Genomic DNA, 25,063 nt, shown 5'->3' with positions numbered 1-25,063 from the left:
ATGTGCTATCATTTTTATTTTTCTATTATGATTGTGTCTCACAGTCAATTATTCTTGGGGTCCTGACTAAACCCAGTCTGTGGTCCAGTATGTATGTAAAATATGTCAATAGGATGAGGGTTAAGTAAAGATCAGTGTCCACAGTGTTTACATTGATTAATAGATCTAATCAGTATGTGATAAGATGTACTGTTTGGAGCAGATAGTGAGACAGAAAATCAGTTAGCAAGTGTAGCACCAAACTCTGATCAATACAAGTGACATGAAAGAAAAAAACAATCAGGGTTGTGCAGATGTGCTAATTCTCAGATTTGCATGCTCTGAATAAACAGCCACAGTACTTCCTCTCTAATAACTTAGTTTATTATTTAATATTAAACTGAAAGCGAGAGCAATTTAGGGGCAGCACTGTATGTATCTCTATTATTTTTCCCTGACTGCGATCACACCACATATTGAGGATAATATAAGGATTATATGAAACATCATGCTTTTCAGGGGTATTCATCAACCATTAGCATTTTTTACAGCTTTGTTTGGGTCAGAGTTCATCACGAATAAACAAAATCTGTCCATGAATAAATGAGAACGTAATAAAAACCTGTACCATACATGAGCAGACAGAAAAGCAGATGAAATAAAAGAATGAGAATAAGTGAGACCGAAACAATCCCACAATAAAAAACATTTTCCTTTTAAAACATAAACAGAAATGATGCAATTAGAGGACTCTTCTATGTTGTGCAGCTCTGTGCACCAGGCTCAGGGTCAGGGTCAGGCCGGGCTGAAAATAGGACTGCTTTATGTCAAAATAAATAACTTGTCGGTGGTAAGATGTTGGGAGCAGCTCTTTATCTTTGCAGAAACACAGTCTTCAAAACAGAATCATTCAATCTTTGATCGCCTAACGCTGAGCTGCCATTCTAAACCTGTTTTGGAAGCTTCATTCTTTCGCAGAAATCTGTTTGTCTCGTGGCTCGTATCAAAGAATTTTATCTGCGTTCTGCAAAACAGTTTGTCACTGTGCAAATAAACTCTCTAACTGACAGCGCACATTGTCCCGCCACATGTAGAGCTTGTGTTTCATCATCCTGGGACAAAGCCATCAGTCTGGAACTAATCTTTGTATGTGTTTCCATGTGGACAGATGAGAGGCGTTGAGGAGGTACATCCTGCGACTGAGAGCGTTTCAGCTTTAAGTACGTAGACTGCGTGGGTTTCCTTGGCCTCCTGATGTCCCACGATGTCCCCAAGCATGGTTGTGTTTAGTGGACAAAGTGAAATGTGCTGCCTCTGGCTGCCAGCTCCGTTTGAATGACCATACAAGGCATCAGGATTTTCTTCAGAACTGAGAGATCAGTCAGGAAAGAAGATTACAGGAGCCTCTTTTAGATCTCTCTTTCTTCTTCTATCGCGTTCTTTCTCAGTGTCTTTTCTCTGTCTGTCAGCAGTTAAGTTTCTTTTCAAACTTTGTCTTTCTCAGCATTTGTATTCCTTATCTTTTTCACTCCCTTAATCTTCACATTTCTTCTTCTTTTCTGGCTACTTCTCACTCTTTCCTTCCTTCCTCCTTTCATTTCGTCTCAGCCCACTAACAGAGAGAGGGTACTCTAACAGACCTCCCTCAGGTCTCCTGTCCGTCCACTCCTCCCTCTCCTCCTCTGTCCTTTCTCTCTCTCCCCCCTCCTCTCTCCCCTCTTCTCTCTCTCATTCCTCCTCTTCTCAGCCAGCGCAGATAAGAAGGGGGCAGAGGCAATTCCCTTCAGCCACTTCTAAAACTGGAGCCACCAGAGAAGAGTGGGAGTACAAAGATATTTAGCTCTTCAGCTTCACAGACTGTTTGGACACAACTGCTCATCATCTTCACATTACTTCTGCTTTTAAATTTGTAGCTTTGGGTTCTTCCATATTTTTTGCAGAGTGGATCTGGATCTGCACCTGATACCTTAAGGAAAAAACATGCAACAGCTGATCAGTTGAGCTAATATATGAGCCCTAAAAAGTCTTTATTACCTGGAAGAACCCGGCCTCAGAAAACACGATTACGACCAAACAACGAAGACAGAGGAGGGAGGAATCCTTGGACATCGTCACCACAAATGAAGGAGACCATTCAGTGTGAGGCCAGAGATGCTTTCGGCTTTCTTTTCCAAAAACTGTGATTGAAACAGAAGAGATCAAACTAACGACAGACTGTGCTGACACTCTTGTTCTTATCCTGCACACAGACGTTTTCCTAAACTTAATCGGGGTCAGAGTGTGAATGAGCTTCCTTTGACCCTCTTCTGCACTGAGAAATAAACACTTTCATATAATTAAAGAGAGTGTCATGAAAGGCTTAAGTCTCAGCCGGGGGTTGCTGGTCCTTCTGCTCCTTTGGACTTTGTCAGCTGTCATTGATGCAGGCAGCGCAGAACGAGGAGTATCTGGAAGAAGGAGAGGAGGAAGTGGTGGCGGCGCCGGCGAGAAAAGGAGGAAGTTGCACCGCATCCAGCACGGCCAGTGCAGCTACACCTTCATCCTGCCAGAGCTGGACGGATGCCCCGGTGGAGGGTCGCCATCACAGACGCAACACTATGGTGGCTTTCAGGGCGGGCCGGGTGTCGTTCAGAGAGACTCGCCGCCTGCTGACAGCGAATGGTCGGCTCAGAAACTGCAACACCTGGAGAGCACGATGGAGAACAACACACAGTGGCTGCAGAAGGTAAGACACAAACTGGCTTCTTATCTTTCCATTAAAGGTCACGTCAACATAAAGTTACAGATTTATAACAGATGTTGAGGAAGGGAAAAGAAAACTGTGTTTACGATCCTGATTAAATCGGGAGAAATGAAAGTATTCACCAGAAAACATCTGGAAAACTATACAGGAACTTTCTTTTCTTGTGTTTTCCCACAAATACCACAACATAATACCAATGGGTACATTCATAACAGTGGATTCAAAATAACACGGTGATTAGAGACTGCAAGTATCAAGAGAATGTGTGTGTGTATTTGTGTTACCACATATGATGATGGGTGTGTTATCATGGAGCACTGAACTCTTTGATAGGAAGAAAAGCATGAAAACCATCCAGTGAGTGGTAATGTCAGAGCAACTCGGGATTCCTCCGACACACACCGCTCGAGCTCCAGCAGCTGTGTGATTTTCAGCAGAAACCGTTTAGGTTTTGGTGTGTGGTGATCTGTGGGCCAGAGATCAAAGTTCCAGGTAATCACTCTGGGACATGTGGTGTCTGCTTCCAATCAGGAGAAAAACAATGAGCGTGTTCCCTTCTGTTGTCCTTACAAACTACAATTCTGTCTAATCTAATCTACTTTCAGCTGAGCTTTGGTTGCGCAGTCAGCGCTGTAATTGAGCACTTGTAATGCCATTGTTCCTCCATTATCTCACGTTTGTGCTGCAGGATTGATGCAGAAATTCTTGCTGTATGATGAAATTAAGCATTCATCCATTACATTTCTTATCATGTTACCACTTTCCCAGTTTTTCTTTCATCACAGATCATAGCTTTGGTCTTTTTCAAAGTACGGGCTGCTGACTGAATCATCATTCTGAATCATAGGACGCAAAAAGTAACTTTACATCAATACATCATAAAATTACAAAGTCAACAATACAAATCAAGAGAGAGAAAAAAGTGAAATCTTTAAATCTCGTGGTAAAGTGAGGGTAACATAGGAGGATCTACAGGAGGGAATACTGATGTGCACATCAGAGGTAATGAAGAGGCTTCAAAATCAGAAGCAGAATCTTAAATGAAACAATATTTTGCAGGCTTCCAATCAAACTGCTGGAGCACAGCAGTTATATGTTCAAGAAATGACATAAACAGTTTCGAACGATTTGAAGTCTATGGAGACTTTTGTGCAGTAAAGCAGAGAGGACAGAATTACAGTAATCAATCTAAGATGTAACCAGCACATGTACAAGAATAGCAGTACTGCTAGCTGTGAGGGACGGACACAACCGACTGATATTACATAAGCAGAAATATCCAGGCTGTGATTATTGATATGTGTTTCAAAATTTAAGGTGGTATCGAAAACTCGACTGACATCTTAACCTGGGATGAAGGAGAGATCAGAGAACTGATGATACAAAGAGAATTACCCAACCAATCGTTTACAAACAGACTTTTAGTTACAACCAGAAGAGTCTCTGTCTTCTCACTCTTTAATTTAATATGCTTCTTACTTTGGTGTTGGTTCCTAATCTGAAGCCAACAACATTCAGATCAGTGTTTGTGCCAAAACTGTTGGAAGCATCAACACTGGTAGCCACAGGAGGGCGGACCACAAGAAATCCACCTCTGCATGCTGCTGATTCTCAGACCTTAACGTGTGGATTGGTTTTCTACAGTTGCCGTCACAGCACCACTTTGGTGGAAAAGAGGATTAAGACCAACTGTGCTCAGTGGAAGGTCAGTCTGTTCTCACTCGCAGATTTGACGCCCTGCGATACTCACAAGGTGCTTTTTGGCGTTGAAGCTGTGATGTCACATCATAGTGAGAAAAGTCTTGTTTCTAGTATCTTGAACGGGTTCTGCGGTCGTCATACGATTACTTTGCAGGTTGCGTGTTGTAGCCGTGTACTCGCTGCAGTGTGCTTTTTTATCGTGGTGTTGTTGTTCCTTCAGCCTGCTGCAGAGTACAGTGAACTTATAACGCACACTGAAGTGAAACTGAGTGTTTAAAAACCGTGAAACGTGTTTACTGCTGACACTTATTTTTAGCTTTGTTTTTTCCCCATACTTCCCCCAATTTGTAAACTCTGCTGTTCCTCTCTTTCCTGTTCTGCCCCTCTTTTCAACCAATCAGCTTTTATCCGACACACCCAGGTCGAGCTGCATGCTGTTGGGTTTTTGGGGCGACTGCATTTAAGCATTTTAGAATCGGTTGCGTCCCCGTTTGCGTAGGTTTTATGCTCTATACTGAAACTATTTTAAATGCATCATCTCTTTCAGATAAAATGTAATAAAGAAATCAAAAGTAAAAGTGAAACAACACAAAGCTCTCAAACTGGAAATGAACTGCAAACTCTTGGTTGCACAACACTGATGAACTGATACGGAGAATGGATGACTGAAGAAGTTTCCTTTGGTTCCCTTATTCAAATATACCAATCAAATCAATTTTATGTACTTACACAGTTTGTATTTAAATCTGAGCTGTAAATTTTCTCATCAATCTTCTACCCAAATATGAACTGGATCCCTTTAAAGACAGACCACACAGCATCTTCCTGGGTTTACCTCTCTCCTCCATCGCCTCCCCACAGTTGAACCTCCAGTCAGTCGCCTGCTGATGTGCAGATTGAAGTGATTTGGATGCAGCAGGAGATGTTGATCCATTAAATAAGATTAGCTAAAGAAAACATTTCTAAAGGGATCTGCGTGCAGGGAGTTCCCATTCATCATCATTAGAATCATTTAAAGCTTTCGTAGAATGACAGCAGCTGCATGAATAACGCTGCTGTCTTGGCAGATTTATTTAACTTTCTGAAGACGTTGGCTGCATCCGTCATGGCCACCGCAAAGTTGACATGTGCTGCTAATTCTGTGGAGAGAAGAAAAATCTGCGACTTCCTTAATGTATCACAATTCACATAATTTTCAAACAGGCTGGTATCCTAATAAATTTAGGAAGTGACTAAAGAGCCTTAAACTTTGGCCTGCTTAAAAAAAGTTGTTTCAGCTGGCTGTTAGCTAGCGTGCTGATGTGCCAGACGTAAAACCAAAGCGAGGTGGTGCAAATGGTCTCGAGGAAAGAGCCGCAGAGAAATGGAGGAGAAATTGAGGTAAGTAGTTTAGTGAAAAGAGGATTTTTGTTTGGAAAACTCAAACAAAGGTAGACTGTCTGGTTCCCAGTAGCAGATCTTTGAGTTCCAGTCTTTTACCAGAACCACCATCCTGCTGTACTTCCAGAGTAATCCTTAATATTCTGCACTTTAACATATGTCATAATTTCACCTTTATTACTATTTATTGATGTGAGAAAGTTAAGCAAAATGTTATTTGGCACCAAATTACTGACGTCAGTTGTTGATTTATAACTAGACGCTGTCAGATTTCTGTCTTTGATACGTAGCAATTATCAGATGCCTTACCATCACCTTGGCTAAGAATTTAACTTTGGTGGAGTAAGTACTCGTGGCTTTGACAATGGTTGCTCTGTGTACACTGACAGCATTGGTTATTTCCTTATTTGACAGAAACCGGTGCTTTATCATGTTATTTCTAATCATTTCATAGTAATTTTTATCTATTTTAATTTGTGCTTCAAACACTTTTAGGGATGCAAAGAAACTCATTTCAGAGGAAAACCCCTAAAGATTACTGGAAAAGGTCTATCAAGCCCACGCAGATGTTAGCAGGTTTTTCCTGTTCAAACAGAGCACATGGCTGAACTCTCAATGACTTTATCTCCACTAAATCTGATTAAATCATGTCAGTGACTCCACTGATCTTTCCTCAGTAGATCATTTCCCAATATCAGAGCCCTGACTGCCAACACTAGCCGAGCCTCTGAAACAGACTAAAGTCCCGTGCATGTGCTATTAAGACTTAACGGGAGGCGCTGCTTTGCTTTGCCAGCTGATCGCTGCGTACACTTTAGCAGTGGTATTACAAACTGTTTAATGTTTTCAGAACGTTTGCTGCACCTGTTTTTAGTGAACAAATGTAAAATGTACTAGTGCCAGTGTATTTTACAGTTGCATGGTTGGGCTTTTTTTTATTGGCGCTTTATTATTAATATCAGTGTTATTCTTTTAAAAACGGTTAAATCCATTTTTCAAAGCCAGCTGAACAAAAAGAAATAACTGGAAGAAAATGAGTAAAAGTGCCTGTGCTGAAGAAAATGCCTGTTTTTAGAAGCAGGGATGTGGAAAGATCATTTTTCTGTCAGTTTTTTCATAAATTGTTTGGGGGTTTTTTGGTGTGTGTGTGGTCACCTGTGTTGTGCACTCTTTACGTGTCTTTAATGGTGGTCACGTGATCAAAATTTGCACCTTTGCAACCTGCTGGAATACCAAAGGGTCTTTGAATCAGATTTCCTCATTGTAACAGTTTAAAGCAGATCTGCTGCGATTACAGTGGATACATTAAATTGTGGCTTTAGATACATTCCGGTGTAAATGGAGCGACTAAGAGTTTTATCGTTTCTGCTGCCCACCATAGTTGAGTGTTTCTTTTTTGTTTTTGTGGTAGCTGTTGGAGGGATGGAATTGCTTTCTGGAAGGCTGTTAATCTGAGTGTAAATTCAGTGTTTTGCTGGATTAACCCTCTGAGAGTTTTCCAACGTCTTCAACAAGCCTTGTGTGTGAGTATGTGTGTGTTTGCCACCCACAATGTTAAAGCCCGGAGGAGACTCGGGTCAAGTCCACAGCTGAGGTCTGCAGCACCCCGACAGGAGATCAACAGTGACCTTTAACCTTAGGGGTGGAGTTAGGGTCAGCTGTCGGGATCTAATCGGTGTCTCACTTAAGAACATCGGTGCAAGCTGTCACCTTCACCTCATCTGAGCTTTAATTCAGTTCAGTTAAAAGATAACGTCTCCACTTTCTTTCTTCTTTGCTGACTTTGTCTCCGTTTCTTGTCCTCCCTTCAGAAAGATAAACCATCAAAGCATCAACGAGTCAAAGGTTCAGAGTTAAAGTAAATTTCCTAATCATAAATTAATCCTTTGAACAAACAGATTTTTATGTTGTGCATTGAAACCAAGACTTTGAAGTTGGTGTTAATTAGAGACCAATACCCATTCAAAAGTATTTAAAGTCTCCTGCAGAAGAAAACACTAAATCAGGTTTCAAGAGAATAGATAATTAAGTGCATAGCAATAACGTTTAAGTTTTTATCTACAGAAAGTACAGGCAAAAAAACAAAAACTAAACACTGTCATGAGTAGAAAAGGAGGCACATTAGCTAAAACACAGCCTAAAGTGTCTTAGCCCTGCACAGGAGCAGCGTCCGTCCTCCTCGGCGTTGATGCTCCGGGCCACCTGGACTGTATTGCTGACTTCCAAACTATATAATTTTATCTATATAATTTTTGAATGATGGTGGTGATGGCTGCTCACTGAGTCCAGTGATGGTCACTCTGCTTTGGACTAACAGCTGAATATAAATGATGGCCATTGCTGCTGTGAAGTGCATCCATCCAAATGCTGATATTTTTCTTTTAATTTGTCACCTTCCTGTAATAACATCAGTGTTAAGTTGCATACAGCCGAGGTTTCTACTGAACCACAGCTGTGTTGCTTCTAAATCACAGAGCTCGGTCGAAGCACAGAGAAGTATCTAATTCCCCCAACCCTCTTAACTGACGCACAGTGGACTCACTCTATTTGTTCAACTCCTTCTCAGTATTTGTGTTTCTCTTGTATTCAAAACTCCTCTCTCGGGGATCAGGAAGTCACAAATCAAAACCTTAAAGCTGTGGTCTGTAACGTTGGTTAGATCCAGACTGCAGAAGAGGCAGCTGCTCATGCAGTGTTGCAAGAAGATGAAATGGCATCAGTGAACAGCTGTGAGCCAACAAACCTGACTTCACCATGCCACAGCAGTGGGTCATTGAATCTGTTAGGTAGTCTACTGTTCTGTTATAACAGCCACACCACAAACAGAAACTGATTTAATTACAATTTCTCGACCAAATGGCAACTAACTGGTAAATGTAGTTGTGACCATTATCATTAGCATTTCCACCGGCTAGCTTTAATGGTATAAATGAAGAATAGAGATAAATAGTCTTGCTGTTTTGGTCCTCTATATCTTTTAGATGTCTCATCCTGTAGCCAGACTGACTCCAACTCTGTAGTCTTGGACTAGACTGGGACAATCGTGGCTCAAGAGTTGGGAGTTCGGCTTGTAATCGGAAGGTTGCTGGTTCGAGCCCCGGCTTGGACAGTCTCGGTCGTTGTGTCCTTGGGCAAGACACTTCACCCGTTGCCTCGTGGTGGTGGTCAGAGGACCCGGTGGCGCCAGTGTCCGGCAGCCTCGCCTCTGTCAGTGCGCCGCTGTGGCTACAATGTAGCTGCCATCACCAGTGTGTGAATGTGTGTGTGACTGGTTGTGTAAAGCGCTTTGGGGTCCGTAGGGACTAGTAAACTCAGGGCACTCACTAGTGATTGTGTTGGAAATGCTGCACAGAGCTCTGGCACCTTCGCTCTGGACCTGGCTCTGTTTTCTGTTTCCGTCCTGGCAGAAATTATGGATCAATCCTGAAGAAATATTAATGTAGGACCTTCAACTTAAGCTATCAACAGCACTAATTATAATCAGTTTGAATGAGCAAACTGACCCAGACAGAGCAGACTCCGACACAACAGCTCTGGTTTGAAGTTTACTAACGTGGTCTCGAAAAGCAAATTCAGGTTGCTTCTGCAGGTTGCTTATGAAAAGTTAACTTTTATATTTTATTACTGGATGGATGGATATTTCTGTGAAACAATAAAGAACAATAAAATATTTCTTGAATCAGGTATTGTACCTAAAAATTCTTCTTATGGCTTTTATTTATTCTTTAATCGTTTCTATATGAATAAAATAATGCACACTTTTCTTTACCGGCAACAGTAAACTGCAAATGTGTTTATCTCAAGTGTTACCACTCACTCAGACACTGTTTGGTCTCTGCAGCCGTTTGGTGGTTTTCTCAAAATCTGGTCTGTAAACAGAAGTAAGTGAGGTAGTTAACAGGGGGCTTGTTTAGTTTTCTGCCAAATGACTGACTTCAAATGAAGTCGTGCCTGAGAGACGAAGAGAACGAAACAGGAAAGCCACTGTGGTTAGATCACAGCACGGTTATCAACTGCTGCCACTACCATGCCATGCTTTGATGTGGTCAAAGGTTCTGCTGATGATAACCCTCTGCAGAGAGACTAAGACAGAGCAGCAGCAGCTATGAAAAGTGTGGTGGGATAAGACGGAGAAAGTTTGATTTTATAGCAAAGGATAAATATTTTATTAGTCATGCTTCACTATATGAGCCTGAGGATTGTCCTGGAGCATAAAATTATGTTTATTAAGTCAGCATGACATCAAATGTTATTTCAAAATACTCTGCATTTATGGAAAATATGAATTTTTTATTGAGAAATTGGCTCAAATTAAAATACTTCATATGGCCTCCATTATGAGCTGTTTTACAGGCCAGTTTATGATACATGTCTGGAGCACGTGGCTAGTGAATGTTTCCATTAAATTTAAATAAATTATTAGAAACATTTTATCAACAGCAACATGCATCTTTGCAGAGTGCTGACATACTTCAAAGTTGGGAAAACAAACTCTTTATATGCGTATAAGTATGTAAATGTGCAAATAAAGACAAAAACAAAAAGTTTTGTCAATTATTTTCCAGATATTTTATCCCGCCATGAACACCTTTAAAAGAATATCTGCATAGTTGTTTATGTTTGTTGGTAAATATTTCGACTTTATTCATAAAAATAAAATAAAATCACAGCTTTTGAATTACTTTAACAATAAGTCAAGATTTGACTCACAAGTAAAAATCCAAAGAGAAGATCCAACCTGGAACTGTGAGCTGATACATGATCAGATCATTGATCATGTAGCACATGGCACCCTGAGCTATGGTACCAGTGAGATGGGTTTCCAGCCCAAATCCGACATTCTCAGTGTGAAGTGTGCAGTGTGGGCACTGTTACTCAAAAACAGTAACATATTACACATTCCGCATTACTTTTCCTAAAAGTACTGCAGTGCGTTACCTAATTACTATCCAAAGAAAGTAGTTTGTTACACTACTCTGTAACTTACTTTACTTTTTATGGCATTACTCAATAAAATAGCCTGAAACGCACTGTCAGATAATGACACTATTAAGAACCTAATACAAGTAATAACATTATTGTTATTGTGATGTCATTACTCAAGCCAGTATAGTTACATTACTACTGAAACATGTACAGTAATGTGTTACTTTGGGAGACATTATACCTGACAGTGCTGCTGTGGAGGGCCAGATTAAACCCAACCAGTCTGATAAACCTGACACACCCACCCACTTTTGTCCCAGTATGGACTTTTTGGCCCCGAGCACAGTGACGCTATCTATCAGTGACCAAAGGAGACCTGGTGTGTGACTAGACCCACACAGGCAGAATCTGATGGTTATCTGACGCCACGGGAAGAAACGCGCCACACTCAGTGACTCTTTGTCGTGCTTCATTGAACAACATGTCTGTACAGTTTAAAGTGTTTTCTGAACTCAAAACATGTCCTGGACGCACAGCCAGCGGGGTAATAACAAACTACACTGAGGAGCTTTCACAAGTACTTTTTGATCTTTGCTCAGAGAAACACCTGGTCTTTGAGCTACTGCCTGTGCTCCATCATCCTTCACAGCCACACATCAAACAGCTCTGAGCAGACCCCACTGACAGCAATAATAACAGCGTAATGACCCCCATTATCTCCCAGTCAGCCTCCTTCAGTCTAAACACAACTGCTGACAATTCGGCTCTTATTGAGCTGCTACTTGTTCCTAAATACATCGTTAACATTGCAGCAATGTTGAAAGACTCTTATCTGATCTTTAAGAGGACGCAATAACAAATATTTCAGAGGAAGTAAACGTTGCTGATAATCGATCGATGATTCTGTGCTTTAACGTCATAGTTTCAGTTTGTGGTTTTAATCTGAGTAATAGATGAGACATCAAAGACTTTGTGGGGAGAATAAGTTAGAATATTCAGCAGCAATGGAGTTTTTTTATGACCTCACTATTATTGGATTTGTATGACCAATATAGCATATTTGTACGAGGGCTGCAAGAGTATCAAATTTTCACTTCATTGTATTGTAGCTGATAGAACTAAGAACATGAATACTTTAAAGATTTCTTTACAAAATGTGAATCATATTAACAATTTGACCGTTGCTTGTTTTGTCCATCAGTCCATTTTCTTCGTGTTGTCCAATTCAGGGTTACGCTCAGCTGGAGCTTGTCACAGTTGCCATAGGACAAGGATGCTAACTGATCACAGCAAGACAGACAACCACACACCTACAGCCAGCTTAGAATCAGTAGTTAACCTTACATGTATGACTCTGAGCGCACACATGGGGAGAACCCACGACCCTCTTGCTGTCGTGGGTTTGAGTTGGTTGAGTCTTGTGGTTTGTCTTTTCTGGCAAATGAATAATTCTTGAAATGCGAGTGTAAGGGAGTGGAGGGAAACCCTTTAACTAAAGCTGTTCAGATGTTTACAGAAACAATAATGTCTCGATTATTTATGATATTATCATGTGTGCTATGAAAACAAGAGCGCTCAGAGAGAATAACTTCCCCTGAAGGGTGAAGGCTATACTCAAACTGTTTTATGCTGTCGTCAGCAGAAAAGATGTCAATATTAAAATCCCCGATAATGTGCGTTATTTTCCTAGACCATTACTGCTGATGTCAGCATTGTTACATGGATATCTAGTGTGGTATATTCATATTTTTGTGTCATTGTCATTGTGATTTTAAGACTTGGACACGTGTTGTCAGGCTCAGGAGAGACTCGGAGGCAGACCGTCTTAAAGTTTCACAATTTATTTACACACAGACACCAGGTGCAGATATATACAGGTGAGGGGGTACGGGAAGAGGGTCTCCGGAGAACACAGGCACGGGAAGGGGACACACGGGGCTATGTACACAATCCTTCGCTGATGCTCAGGTTAGCTCGGACTCCGGCTTTAGCTCACCAAACGGCGGTCCTCAGGCTGACGAGAAATCTGGCACAGGGAGGAAGAACAGGTAAGCTGCGGCACGAAAGAAACTCGTGGAAAAGCTCAGACTTGCAATGACACTGACGAGTGTTACACAATAATCCAGCGAAGAAGCGTTCTCGGCAGCCGCCTTAAGAAGTGAGCGTGGTGATGAGACGATTGCTTGCAGGTGTCCGAGCCAGGGGCTGGAGTCGTCATGACTACGCCCCGGTAGCGCGAGAGACGCAACACAACAGAAACACTTGTAGCCATACAGAGTCAGCCGAGAAGGCACAGGGTCATGACACGTGTTGTGTTTTTGGGGAAACTTTATGGTGTCATTGTGACATCATAGAGTGATGTATTGAAAAAGTAAAACGCAGGTTGTACAGCTCTATCCACGCTCTTCCATATGATATATTAATCTATATGGTTTCTTGAAATGTATCATTTAAGGTCAACTTTCTCCTTGGGTGCTAACAGTAAAGGTCAAATGTTTATCCAACCTAGGTACTGGTGTCTCCCGTGGCCTAGTATTTGGAGACAAGGTATCTGAATTTCAGGAGCGGGATCACGCCTCCAAACACGCTCCTTTTCGTTTTTATCTATACATCCCGCCAGTTCTACAAGCTGTTTGTTCAGGTTTATGTGCTCCACCCTCCCTCCCCTTTTCAATTCTTTAACTTCTTCACTTCACTTATTTAGTACATGTGGATCTACAAGGCCTGGGAACCACCGCCAACCCCCCTCCAGGCTTTCCCCAAACCGCAGCTCAATTCATGTCCAAGCCCTTTATCGACTAAAATGCTCTGTTGTTGGTGTCGACCATCACACAAAAATTAAAAATGACATTTTGTCAGACAAACAAACTGACTAAATGACATACACCTTTCCTTCAGGAGGAAAAAGAAATCTCTAAGGATGACTTCTGGGACCTTGAGTTTGCAGAATACGATGTTATTTTGTCAGATCACTTCTGTGTCTCATGATTATGCACAGGGTTTCCTCTGGTCTTGTTGTTTCAGTTGCGTTTTGGTGTCTCAGTGATAATAACCATTTTAGAGAGCAGCACTAACATCAGGAGGATGGAACGGTGAGTGTGGCCTGAGCCCAATTAGTGACTATTTGAAATCTTGCCGTGGTGTTCTGCCGTCTGTCTTCACATCTGTGCGAAGGCCTCAGATTAACAACTTTGGGTTCTTGTTTCCGACTTTGCTCCCCTGTTGAGAATAATTGGGAAATGATTTTTGTAGAATTGGCTGCAGTGATGGGAATCTTTGGGAATGCTTTTACCACAATGATGTATTTTATTATGCCTTATGGAGATCTGCAGCAGGGAGGCGGGATTGTGTTTGGGTCTTTCAAAACCAGTTAATAAAAAGATCTGACTGCTGTGCGCCGGCTGAAGCGCTCGTGGTTCATGATCTGATAGTGTAAAGGCCAGAGTCTCAGAGCAAAGGGCCTCTGTTATACACTTCTGTGTTTGTGACATCGACACCAGGATCTCGACAGTTTATTAACAGCAATCACAAAACCTAAGAACAAAATATATCGTTACTTTTTTTTTTCTTTTTAAAGTTTCATCTTATTGAGTTTATGGGATGTAAATCAAATGAGAAGAGACAGAGTTGCACAATGTAGTAAAACAAGGGCCAGAATAGCTATTAAAGTAGAAATTAGAAACATAAAAAGTGGTAACAGTGCAGGAAATGCACTCACAGGGGATGAGGCTGTGGTCATGAGTGGGAGAGTGTGTGTTTCTACTTGTGGGTGTGTGGATTGTTTATTGGCATGAGAGTCTGACATCAAGAGAGGCATCATTCAGAGTGACTGCTACACTGAGCTTAAAAACTATGACATAGTGATACATGGTCCCTCCTGAATTTTGCAACATACTGCTTGTTCTTACTACTTGTCATATATAGTGACATGAATCACAAAGGCAGGTAAACAAGGGTATGGGTTTTCACTGGAACACAAAATTGGCAGTTTGGAGTTCGTCAGTTTGTCAAAATTGAATCATTTTTGTTGCATCGCCTGGTACTTTGCACAGTATTTGTTACATGCCTACGGTTAAATGAAAGAGGAAAAGTTCAACACGAACAACTTCAGAACTAAATTCTGCAGATGTCCAAACTCTTCTGGAGCAACGAATGCCATTCTTTCCACCCTACACATGATCGTCCACAATTTCAAACTTGATGTAATTTCATACTTTCCACACCTGCACTGTTAACGTTAAAGCCGGTTATTTAATATCGATCATCTGATAACAATAACTTAAAGCAGCAAATTAGAAGGAAGAGGAAAGAAAGCACACAGGAAATGTGGAGTGAAATACTTTTGTGAAAACACAACAGTCATTGGCCAGTTTACTGCAGAGCACAGGTAAGGTGCAGACGTTCTTTCCTGTCAGACAGTTTAAAAACAATATGCTGAAATTATGTTGTTTCCGTGCACTGACGCATATCCACGTTGCCCACTGCAGCTTTAAATAAGAGGATGACTCAGTCTGTTAAAACCCCAGTGATGTGTTTCCTATAGAAACTATTCTGCAGCTGAATGCCATCAGCAGTTACTTAGTACGGCAGCAGGAGAGGGAAAAATAAACCTTGAGCATGTTATTAATAACATAATATTGTTTGGTACGTCTTGAAAATGTCTGCAAGTCTGACACCTGTGAATATACCGTCTGAGCCTCTGTCAGAAATTGTTTGATTTCATTACACAAATCTACCTGGAGAGAATTTCTGAATATTTTGGTGCTGATATTATGTTGGAAATTGTGCAATCCTTTTAAATGTTGCTCAGCATTCTGTAGTTAGCCTCCAGGGACTTTCTCTTGAACGCTCTCTGGTACAGCTTGCTGTCTGTTTACTGTGTATTACAATTTGTGCTTCTATGAGTATATGAGAAGCATAAATTCAAACTTCACATGTTGAATCACAGGTGACCCACAGTGCAGTTGTCTTGGTTAGTGTCTGTAATTCCTTCATAGGCCTCACTAGAATGAATTTGGTTGCAAAGCAGCGCTTCACCTAAATCCCCCATATGACTGATTTGGTCACAGTCACTGCTAATTTGCATGCGAGACATCAATCTGTCTGTCTGAAGTCAGACAGGTAGTGACACTGTGGAATGAGTGATGCAAACAGAAAACAAAGCCTTTTCATACCTATTCCTGGTAAATTTCACTGTTACACGATCTGCATTGATTCTCTGTAGAGAAATACACAAACAAATGGAACCATGCTTATGTGAAGCATGCACTGGCTTTCATCCACTGCTGAAGTTACTGTCTGCAATATGACATTTAACTAGTAGAGTGCAACAATGGTTGCTCCAGCTATTGTGGCTCAGAAGCAGGTCCTTGTGTTGTGTTTTACCAATTTTTGCATTGACATGATTATAAAATCTAAAGTAAGTCATTACATGCAACATGTGGCTGCTACTGCACATATCTGTTGTCATGTTTTCAACGGCAGCAGGTCAAAATAATCGCAGCTGCTTTGTGACCACATGTGGCCCATTTTCAGACCTGGTTACTGACGACTTTAACCGCCCCGTGAAGAAGGAAAGGATGAAACAGACTCACTCGGGGGTTTCTTTTTAGTGGGAGCCAATTCGGACATCTGTATCACTCCCACTGATTGTCGTACTGTTATCGACACAGTGAATCTTACTGGCTGCCGGAGACACACTTCAAACAAGCTGGCAGAGACGCAGAGGGAAGGGAAGAAAAAGAAAATCGTTCATTCAAAGGATTCGAGTAACAGTGGCAAGTTTGTTTGTTCTCTTCAGAAGAAAAAACACATTTTTTTAATCACAGAATGAAAACTCGCAGCTGATTAGTTCCTGAACATTTTACCATCTTTAAGAGTTTACAAAGTTTACAAAGTAATACTTCCCTTTCAAAAACATTAGTAAACCTCATCCTGTTTCAACAAAGAAACCACAAAAGCAAGATGTCATCAAAATGCTGTTAAATTATTTTTACAAGATTTCGCTTTTTTGAGCTTTTAAATAATTTGTGCACAGTTCAAAGACCATATTTTCATGGATAATCGTTACTTTGCTGTTTTGAGCGAAGCATGAATGCGTACCTCAGCTGGAAAACTGTGGGAGGAACTGAAATCATTTGTCACCGGAAACCAAAGATAAAAATAAATAAAATACATCCATCTGTCTTTGTCATGTCTACTTTGAGTTTTTGAGCAGGTGACATTTTGCCCCCCACCCACCTTCCTGCTTCAGACTTTCAGAAATAAAATCGGTTTTAGAGTTATCAGAGTGAGGATGCATTTGTCAGTGGATGTCATCACAAAGATGGCAAAGCAATCATGAGAATATGTTTGCGCCTTTGAAATACTGACCATGAAGTATGTATTGTAATCAAAATATAAGTACTACTCATCCAAATCAACACCCCACTTGCTCGTGCCCCAGCAGCACTGTGGTTCTGTGGTTCTCGAGACAGAACAGATGGACATGATTTCTTGAATTATTAGTAAAATATGCATTCAATATTTCCCTGACCTCCTACATAATGCTGTTCTTATTCGTTCTTCATAACCGCAGCTCTTCTCGTCATGTGTTTCACGTACACATGCTGTCATGAGTAATGACAGTTCATATAGAAACCAGACTGAAAGGCAGAAAGCAGCTACTTCCTAATGAGACTGAGATGAAGACATTAATAGATGAGCTAAAGGAGGAAGTCCGTGCTGTTATAATGTCCAACACAGGCCTTTGCTCGCTGTGGAATTCGGGTTTGACTTAACGCTGTCTTGATTCAGCTCGTTGTCATGATAAAACACTACAGTTTAAAAGTGGGAAGAGACAAAGTGGATTAAAAGGAGGGTAAGTGCTTAAAAGAAACAGAGACAGCAAGGAAACAAGGGAGGGGGAACTGAAGAGGAGGACATAGTTCAGCACTTTCAGACATGTCGCCTGTTAACTCATGAATCACAACAGTGAAACCAAGCAAGCACGCTGGGGGGGGGGGGGTGACGAAGATACAGTCAGCAGAGATAAATGTAAGGAGGGGGAGGGAGGTGAGAGGAACTGTGAGACAGAAATAGCGAGAGGGAGGAAAGATGCAATTACATTAATACAGAGTTGCAAAACCAATTTTAGGTCAATATTTTTCTGAGAATGTGGCATAAAAGATGTAGTTGTTCTATATTTAAAGATTAGATGCTTATGATTTCAGGGCCTTAGGTAATGTTTTATTGATAGTTCTCAAGAATACAATAAAGTCTAGAGAGAAAGAGTTCTCAGTCTTCAGTCAGGGTCAATACTGTAAATAAAGGTAACCATTTAGTATCAAGTGTCTGTGTCTGTGGATTTCACCCAGACAGTTTACAGCACGGTAACTACTCCACCATTTGCTCTAATTATGGCCACATCTAACTCCAGAAAATATAGGTGGGGGTCCTAAAGTGGAGGATTCTCAGAATCCAGAGATGACCGGGAAACATCGCGGTTGCAGTTCATTCTATCTTTTATATACAGTCTATGGCTTCTCATGCATTGGACTTGTGATAAGTGTTTTTTAAATTAGAATAAAGTGTTTTGAGGCACTCATGACTTCTTTATACTTTTTCCCCAAAGAATTCGACCTTCTTTCTACACAAAACAGGAAACCTATAAGAATTAATTTCTTCTTTGAAACTGTCGGCGCAAAGAAGTGTTGACTGCTGGAGACACACTTCTAACAAACCTGCAGAGATACAGACTGAAGAAGAGGAAGAGAGGAAAATCATTTATTTAAAGAATTATAGTAATAGTGGCAAAATGTTTTCTTTTTGGGAAAAAAAACCCACATTTTTTAAATCGATTCAATTCAATTTTATTTACACAGCACCAAATCACAACAGCAGTCGCCTCAAGGCGCTTTATATTGTACAGTAGATCGTACAATAATAGATGCAGAGAAAAACCCAACAATCATATGACCCCCTATGAGCAAGCACTTTGGCGACAGTGGGAAGGAAAAACTTCCTTTTAACGGGAAGAAACCTCTGACAGAACCAGGCTCAGCGAGGGGCGGGGCCATCTGCTGCGACCGGTTGGCATGAGAGAAGGAAGACAGGATAAAGACATGCTGTGGAAGAGAGACAGAGGTTAATAACAGATATGATTCAATGCAGAGAGCAAATTGCAAAATTTTAACTCAAAGCTTCAGTTTCTGGAAACTATGCTGACACCAAACTCAAATGCAGCTCAGTATCTTTAAGAGATACTGGACTGGATGTCTGGCGTTTTGCATATTCTTTAAAGGCCTGCTTTAGACTTGATTTTAGGGATAAAATTAGAGTTAGGTTAAGGCAAGTTTTAGGAACTTAGTTTTGAAGGTTAAAATTTGGGGGTAAGAGGCTAAGGAATGCAATTATGTCATTATTGTGTCTTTAGGAACTCTGTTACCAGCATCCATCCATCCATCCATCCATCCATCCATCCATCCATCCATCCATCTTCTTCCGCTTTATCCGGGGCCAGGTCGCGAGGGCAGCAGCCCAAGCAGAGAGGCCCAGACCTCCCTCTCCCCAGCCACCTCCTCCAGCTTATCCGGGGGAAGACCAAGGCGTTCCCAGGCCACCTGCGAGATATAATCTCTCTAGCATGTTCTGGGTCTGCCCCGGGGCCTCCTCCCAGTGGGACATGCCTGGAACACCTCACCCAGGAGGCGCCCAGGGAGCATCCTTGTCAGATGCCCGAACCACCTCAGCTGGCTCCTTTCGATGTGGAGGAGCAGCGGCTCCACTCTGAGCCCCTCCCAAATGGCCGAACTTCTCATCCTATCTCTAAGGGAGAGGCCAGCCACCCTTCGGAGGAAACCCATTTTCTGCTGCTTGTATCGCGCGATCTCGTTCTTTCGGTCACTACCCATAGCTCATGACCATAGGTGAGGGTAGGGGCGTAAAAAAATTGAGAGCTTCACTTTTACGCTCATCTCTCTCTTCACCACAAGGGACCGGTGCAGCATCCGCATTACTGCAGCCGCAGCACCAATCCGTCTGTCGATCTCCTGCTCCCTTCTCCCATCACTCGCGAACAAGACCCCGAGATACTTGAACTCCTCCACTTGGTCTTGTCCCTGACAAGACCAAGTGGGAACTCTACCCTTTTCCGGCTGAGGACCATGGCCTCAGATTTGGAGGTGCTGATTCCCACTGCTTCACACTCGACTGCGAACAGTTCCAAGGGAAGTTGGAGGCCATCACCTGATGAAGCCAACAGGCCCACATCATCTGCAAAAAGCAAATGAGATTCTGAGACCACCAAAGTGAAAGCCTTCCGCAACTTGGCTACGCCTAGAAATTCTGTCCATAAAAATTATGAACAGAATCGTGACAAAGGGCAGCCCTGGCGGAGCCCATCACCCACCGGGAACGAGTCTGACTTATTGTCGGCTATGCTCTTGCAATGGTCGTATAAGGACTGAATGGCCCGTAGCAATGGGCCAGACACTCCATACTCCTGGAGCATCCCGGTCGAATGCCTTCTCCGAGTCCACAAAACACACGTAGACTGGTTGAGCAAACTCCCATGCACCCTCAAGCTTCCTCGAGAGGATAAAGAGCTGGTCCAGTGTTCCACGACCAGGATGGAAACCGCATTGTTCCTCCTGTATCCGAGGTTCAACTAACGGACAACCTCTCCTCTCCAGAGGAGAGGTTACTAGCCTCCAATTGCAAAAACACACCATTTGTTCCCATTTCCTTAGTTGAATCAATGAAAAATGCCAAAGACAACACAGTTTGACAGCCTAAAATTGTATTTTTTTAGTAGTAAGGTGATCCCAAAGAGCTATTAGTTGAAAACTGATCTCAAGATGGTATGCAGTGTGTGCTTAAGAAATTAATACAAGTGGAGACAAATCAAGAAGAAGATGAACAGAAACTGAAGTCATGTCCTTAAAAAATAGGGAAAAATTCAAGCAAAGGCTGACAGATTCATCTGGTACTGTTCCCTTCCTTGAAAGGCCATTGTCAGTGAAGACTGAGGTACACAAGAAATGGACAGAAAATCAGTGGTTCAAGTCATTGTCAATATGTACAGATGAAGCCAAAAGAGAAGTAGAACAGAGAGCGTATAAAGCCATCTGTAAAACATTGCAGAGGCTCTGGCATATACCATCTGGAAAACCTCTGATTGATTATCAGTCTTAGATTGTAGCCCAGATCGCAGCTTTATTGAAGCAGTGTGGGACCGTCCTGACACAGGACGGACCAAAAGGCAGAAACATTGAAAGAAAAAACAGCTTTGAATGTCCTTCAAGAAGCTTGGAGAACTATTACTGAAGACTGGCTCAGAGAGTTAAGATTAAAGGTGGTCAAACCAAATGACTTTCAAGCTCGTTGTAATATAACAAAGTTTACTGTATTTCTGTTTGTATGTTTCAGTAAATCCCTACACCTGTTTCCAAGATTTGAGGTGAAAGACTTGAAACTTTTCGACAATCCTTCCGATAGAGGTTTGGTCTTGTTGGAGGCAAAGTCAAGATGCTCCGATTGGTGTCATGCCTGGGTGTAGATGGACTTTCACTGCATTCTGTGTTTTGTTTAAAGAACCAGAAAACGTTTTCCTCTCCAACTCCAAAATCTCACTTCTCTGTTTAGTTTTGACACCCTTTTTTCACATGTCATGTTTGGATCATTGAGATTTGTGAACAGTTTTGTTTTAAATAGACTGATGAGCTTTAGAAGCTAATCATTCATTTCTGTTAGGGCAGGATAAACATTCCTGCCTGATCTAATACTTCACAAGTTATCTGAAAAGGAGTGATGGCAGAAAATCAAAACGATTTATTCTCATTTAAAACTTCTTGTGTATCATCACTAACATGTGTATCAGAGTGAAGAATACCTTTTGAAGATTACACATAAATGTGAGTTTTACATTATAATCTAATTCATGTAAAAGGAAAGATATTTAATATTTAATATGTAATTCTCCCTATCAAATCTTGGAAAGGGTGTTGTGCCATAAGATGTATTAACTATATATCAATAAATAAATCAGAAAATCCAATAAAAAAAAATATCTATGTTGCGATGAGAATATACAGGGTTTCTTCTCTATCAGTTTTTCAGACAGGCAGTGATAGCAGCACTTTACTGCAGAGCATCACTTCAGCCGCATCCTCTTCGTCTGCTGCACACCAGCTGCTTCACGTCTCAGCTCAGAGCCGAGACGGAGCTTTTATTTCCCTGGAAGTCAATCTCAAACTACAAGTATCCACAACCCCTTTTTTTAAAACCATCTTTCTCTGCTTCAGATCAAACTCGATGTCGCTGCTATGCAGACAGACAGCTCGCATTACCTTCTAATTTACTGCTGTCAACGCAAAGCCATAAATTTCCCTAAAAGACAGTTTGATGAGTTCAGTCAATCAGGAAGACTGACAAACGCCATCTAAGAGTGAATCTTCTCTTCTCTTTTGTAGAGTGCTATCCAGTTAAACATGACTCTTCTTCTCTTGTGTTTTCGCTAAAAGGTATCCAGGTAATTAATGTGATTATTGTGACTCTAGCTCTACACGCTTGGTCTGCAGATGGTGGCAGCAGTCCCTGTTCCTGGTGGGCTAATCCAGAACCTGCACCAGATGTAGCGCTGGTTCTCTTCAGGGCAGAACAAACAGACAGTTCAAAGTATCTGCAGAGAATAATGTTCGTTACGGTATTTAATAATAATGACTCCAATGCTTTCAGCCAAATAACTGGAGCGTTATCGTGAAATATAACCAATAACTAGGGCAGCCTAACCACCACAGAGTCAGCATCACAAACACAAAACCTATAAATGAAACTGTCATTCTTATCAGGTCACAGTCAGACTGACCTGCAACAGTAGGAGTAGATCTGCTGGATGGTCACCAGTTTCATTTCTCGAGCAAAAATGGGAGCTGTTCTTGTTCGTGCTTGAAACTATAAACTATGAAGACTTTCCACTGTCGCCATTCTGCCTTTCTCACTTGTGTTTTTCTTTTTCTGTGCATCCCCATTACTTCTGGTTTATGAATGACCATAAATCCTGCATAAAAAATGTTGCCACTGACTTAGCTTATAGTAGCTGCGGGGCACGTGCAGTATGGATGTTTAATCATACAGGCAACACGGAGGACTTTCTTTTGGGGACAAAAAGCATGCTTTGCACAAATCGTTACATTTTAGGGTGGCAGCTAGATTTAGGATCGGGGTTAGTGATTACTTGGTAATTATGGATAGTTTCCAAGAAATTACTCTACTGTAAAGTCAATATAATGTACTCTGAATTGAGGGGAACACAACTTTGTGAGTGTGTGTTGTTGTTGTAACACAGTGAGTTCACAAGCAAATCCATAGCATAATTCTGGATAATTTCTCCGTGTTATGATCCGCAGCTGCTTTTCGTTTCACTGATTTTTACAAAAGCTCTGAGACTTTTTAATAGCACTTAAGTAAACCCAGATACCAAGATAAGTTGCAAAAACACACACACTTTTCTTCTAATCAGCTGATCTGTTGCACAATGAAGTACTCTGATTACGTGCATGTATGAAAACAAAGTGAAAATGCACCAATGTACGGTCTCGGTCTCTCACACAGACATGCAAATGTGTTGACAGATGAAGCAGGTTCATAAGAAACATACACAAACAGTAATATAAAAGAACAAGAACGGAAAAGGTTACACAAAAATGCTACACGGATCACACAAATGGACACACACAGCTCTCATCAGCTGCTGTGATTCCCTTTGGATGTCCTTTTTTCTGAAGTTATTTGTCAGTTGGCTTTTCCCAGAGAAAAGCTGCTGTCAGCACAACAGCTGGAAAACAAACAAACCAACAGTCAGCAACTTTCCCATTACTGCTTCCCATTAGATCTGTGTGCCTGTGTGTGTGTGTGTGTGTGTGTGTGTGTGTGTGTGTGTGTGTGTGTGTGTGTGTGTGTGTGTGTTAGATGAACAGGGGTATCATTAAAAAACATTTAATCTGATCCATACAGTGTTTATGTGTGGCATTTGTCCTAAATTATTTATGGGGCGATCGCGGCTCAAGAGTTGGGAGTTCGCCTTGTAATTGGAAGGTTGCCAGTTTGAGCCCGGCTCAGACAGTCTCGGTCGTTGTGTCCTTGGGCAAGACACTTCACCCGTTGCCTACTGGTGGTGGTCAGAGGGTCTGGTGGCGCCAGTGTCCGGCAGCCTCGCCTCTGTCAGTGCGCCCCAGGGTGGCTGTGGCTACAATGTAGCTGCCATCACCAGTGTGTGAATGTGTGGATGACTGGATATGTAAAGCGCTATACAAATACAGGCCATGTACCATGTCCTGTAAGTTAAACAGTGTTAACATACTGGCTGTGTTTGTAGTGCACCGGTCCATCCTGAACTTTATGCAAGTGTTACATTTGTGTGATTTATTTACTTACTCTACACACTTTTATTTACAGTTGCATTTCTAGTTGGCACCTGTTGTGCTGATAGTGTTGAAAATTGAATGTACATTGTTGGCACTTGCGTGGATCATCTGCGGCCAAACAATCTCTCTATACCAGACATGAATTGAGTACTTGGATCAGGAAGGATGTCTGGATCCCATTAGTCTTTGATATTTTCTTGAGAAGCTCAAGATGATGTCTTTTTAATTTTATTAGAATTTGTTAAGGTATGACTCAAAATGTCCAATTTTGCTCTGCTTCATTATGGTAAAAAAAAAAAAAAACAATCTTTCCAAAAATTCCTGGATGCAGATCTGGATTGACCTCAAAAGTTAATCATGTCTGGAGGAGGTTGGGCCAAGCCATACCTCCTGTAGGATTTCCATGCAAATCATCCATAACTTTTTGTGGAATTCTACTAACAAAGAAAGAAAGACACTCAACCTCTGTGGAGGATGTAAAAAAGAGGTCCTGAGTGACGGCAGCAGGGTGGTTTAATTAAGCGACAATAATTTCATGTAGTAAGACATTGCTGTAACAGTGAGTGGGCCATGTGTAGGGATGGGTACCGGTATCCGGTGCCATTATGGCAGACCGAAAAGCAGCACACATTTCGGTGCTTTATTTCGGTGCTTTTTCTTCCTGAGATGTCACACACTTTGGATTCTAGCCAATCATTTTAAGTTTCCGAGGATAGTAGGCAGGGCCAGGTACGTACGATCTTTCAGAGCAGAGCTACAGAATGCCCAAGGCGAAGCGGTCAAAGTCTGGCTGTACTTCACAGCAAAAGATGCAAACTCAGCAGCCTGCAACAAGTGCTTTAAGGCGATACTGTGATACTGTCAAAGGAGTTAACACCTCGAATCTGATGAAACACCTGGCGATGTATAGCATTTTGTTAAAAGCCGAGAA

The 25,063-nt window shown here is 41.6% G+C and overlaps 1 protein-coding gene across 2 annotated transcripts in view; it reads left to right on the top strand.

Annotated features, from left to right (window-relative positions):
- The first annotated feature begins 1,736 nt into the window (after window positions 1–1,736).
- angpt4 (angiopoietin 4) overlaps window positions 1,737–25,063 on the top strand; it is a 67,541-nt gene continuing 44,214 nt past the window's right edge. For both annotated transcript variants that reach the window (XM_005753669.2, XM_005753668.2), the window contains exon 1: window positions 1,737–2,704. In XM_005753669.2, coding sequence (XP_005753726.1) covers window positions 2,330–2,704 — 375 coding nt within the window. In that variant the 5' untranslated portion in view covers window positions 1,737–2,329. The remainder of the gene's footprint in view (window positions 2,705–25,063) is intronic.

This window comes from Pundamilia nyererei, unplaced genomic scaffold (genome assembly GCF_000239375.1).
Source record: "Pundamilia nyererei isolate P.nyererei 1_Seehausen unplaced genomic scaffold, PunNye1.0 scaffold00449, whole genome shotgun sequence".
Classification (NCBI taxonomy): Eukaryota; Metazoa; Chordata; class Actinopteri; order Cichliformes; family Cichlidae; genus Pundamilia; species Pundamilia nyererei.
This window is presented reverse-complemented; position numbering and strand designations above follow the sequence as displayed.